The sequence below is a fragment of the Anguilla anguilla genome, chromosome 3, assembly GCF_013347855.1.
Source record: "Anguilla anguilla isolate fAngAng1 chromosome 3, fAngAng1.pri, whole genome shotgun sequence".
Lineage (NCBI taxonomy): Eukaryota > Metazoa > Chordata > Actinopteri > Anguilliformes > Anguillidae > Anguilla > Anguilla anguilla.
Window position 1 is genome coordinate 4684005 of NC_049203.1, and position 2500 is coordinate 4686504.

Below are 2500 nucleotides of genomic sequence, written 5' to 3' on the forward strand. Positions count from 1 at the left end.
TTTTTTTTACTTTAATTTTTGTGTGTTCGAGAGTTTTTTTAATGAGTGCTTTCAAAATATTTTGTGTTTGTTTGTTTTATCTTTTGCTTGAGTGGCCTGGTGTTTTCGGTTTCATTGGATTTTCGTTATTTGCTTGTATGTAGTGAGTCATCTTGTTTTGGTAAATCACTCTGGAGATGCTTGTCGGTAGGGGAATATCTCTGCTCGTCTGCTGCTCTCTGACTGTGTGTTCTTTTTTCTTTTTTTACTTTTAAACTTGTTATACCTTTATTCTCCTCACATTCACACCTTTTATTTGATCATTTTTCCTGCACATACATTTTATATTTGTTTGTTTCACACATCGTGTCTCTGAAAGCTTTTTTTTTTCTTTTCTTTTTTTTTTTTTTTTAAGATTTAAGCAGTCATCTTTTTAATATTTATGTGAAATACAATTGATGTCTGAATGTGAAATTAGAAAAGTGGTGTGCTTGCTCCGGTCTATTCCCCGCCAACCCCCCTCACCAGGACCGGTGAGAATTTTCCGCCCCCCCTTTTTTTTAAATCCGCATTTAAAACGCGCATGTCATATTCATGCGTCTCCACCAGGGGGAGTTCCTGAACTACGACATCCTGATCGGCGTGAATCAGGGCGAGGGGCTGAAGTTTGTGGACGACGGCGGCTCGGAGAGCGAGGAGGGGATCTCCGCTGCCGCGTTCGACTACACCATCTCCAACTTCGTGGACAACCTGTACGGCTACCCCGAAGGTGAGCCGGGGGGCGGGGGGCGGGGGGAGGGGTCCTTACCGACGCCCCCGTCGAGCGGCGGTCCGTGACAGACCAGCCGCCGCTCTCCCGCCGCGCGGTCACACGGTCGCGCTGGCTATTTATACCGAAATGTCAGACGTTATGTCACCGCGCGCACCGCCTCCTGATTGGTCGGCGTTTGGGGGGGGGGGCGGTGTATCCGTGTGTGCCCGTGCAGGTCTCACGCTGCTGGGCCTGAGCGCGGGAGGGGGCTCTCTGTGGCTGTGGCTGAACGATGCCACTCGTCTGGGCTGAATTACCTCGCTCGCTCGCTCGCTCGCTCTGTGAATCTGCGCCGGGCTGTTCCGGACGTCGGGTGTATTTCGTGCAATTTTCTCGCCACGCAGGGAACACGGCGTTTCAGCAGCGTTATGGTAGAGGGAGCGTTCTGTGCCGTGAGGCGTCTGAAGTACCTGTTTCACCTTTTCACCTCCTTCCCTTTTCCTGTCTCTCTCTCTCTTCCCCCCCCTCCCCCTCCCTCTCTCTCTCTCTCCTCCCCCTCCCCCTCTCCCTCTCTCTCTTCCCCCCTCTCCCCCTCTCTCTCCCTCTCTCCCCCCCCCCCTCCCTCCCTCTCTCTCTCCCCCCCTCTCCCTCCCTCTCCCCCTCCCCCCCCTCCCTCTCTCTCTGCAGGTAAAGACATCCTGCGGGAGACCATAAAGTTCATGTACACGGACTGGGCCGACCGGGACAACGGCGAGATGCGGCGCAAGACGCTGCTGGCGCTGTTCACCGACCACCAGTGGGTGGCGCCGGCGGTGGCCACGGCCAAGCTGCACGCCGAGTTCCAGTCGCCCGTCTACTTCTACACCTTCTACCACCACTGCCAGACGGAGGCGCGGCCGGAGTGGGCGGACGCCGCGCACGGCGACGAGATCCCCTACGTGTTCGGCGTGCCCATGGTGGGCGCCACCGACCTCTTCCCCTGCAACTTCTCCAAGAACGACGTCATGCTCAGCGCCGTCGTCATGACCTACTGGACCAACTTCGCCAAGACCGGGTGAGCCGCCCCTCTCTCTCTGCGGTGCGGTGTGGCGTCCCCCGTTCAGCCCGGGGGAGGCGGGGTTAGAGAACGTGACGTTACGTTACTGGCGTTTAGCAGACGCTGTTATCCGGAGGGACGGGGTTAGAGAACGTGGTGTAAGGGCCTAACTCTACCAGAGCTGCATGAGCAACAGTACCAGACCTGGCTAACAGCTTTCCCCCGTCCAGAGAATGTGTATGCAACATCACTAAAGCTCTAAGTTAACTACATTAAGTTACTATACATTTATCCAGAGCAACGTACGATAAGTGCATACCGAAAAGTCATTGGAACAACTACAAAACACAGGTCCCGATAAGGTACAGTACTAATTTTGTACAGTTATTCATAGCCATGAACACATGAAGTCCAGTTCACACAGTGAACGTTACTCTGACCTAACCTATGCTGTGACAAACTAGGAGGCATGACAAGCTAGGAGTTAGCTAACTATGCTAATCTAGAAACTACAAATCCTGAATTGGGCTTTTTGACCCTTCTCCTTGTAATGTTTCCTCACATCCTGTGTGGGTTTCCTGCATGCCATGGCAGACTGGACTGCTGCACTGTTGTTCGGTAGATGTGGTGCCTCTCTGATCTGGGTCGTGGGGCTTCTGGGTTCTGTTCCTCCAGGGACCCGAACCTGCCGGTCCCGCAGGACACCAAGTTCATCCACACCAAGCCCAACCGCT

General features: G+C 53.8%; 1 protein-coding gene across 2 annotated transcripts in view; it reads left to right on the forward strand.

The window, feature by feature from the left end:
- The window catches only part of nlgn2a (neuroligin 2a), an 87008-nt gene that overhangs the window by 83732 nt on the left and 776 nt on the right, over positions 1-2500 (forward strand). For both annotated transcript variants that reach the window (XM_035411822.1, XM_035411823.1), the window contains 3 exons: positions 589-748; positions 1418-1784; positions 2442-2500. The exon at positions 2442-2500 is cut by the window's right edge and continues 776 nt beyond it. In XM_035411822.1, coding sequence (XP_035267713.1) covers positions 589-748; positions 1418-1784; positions 2442-2500 — 586 coding nt within the window. The remainder of the gene's footprint in view (positions 1-588; positions 749-1417; positions 1785-2441) is intronic.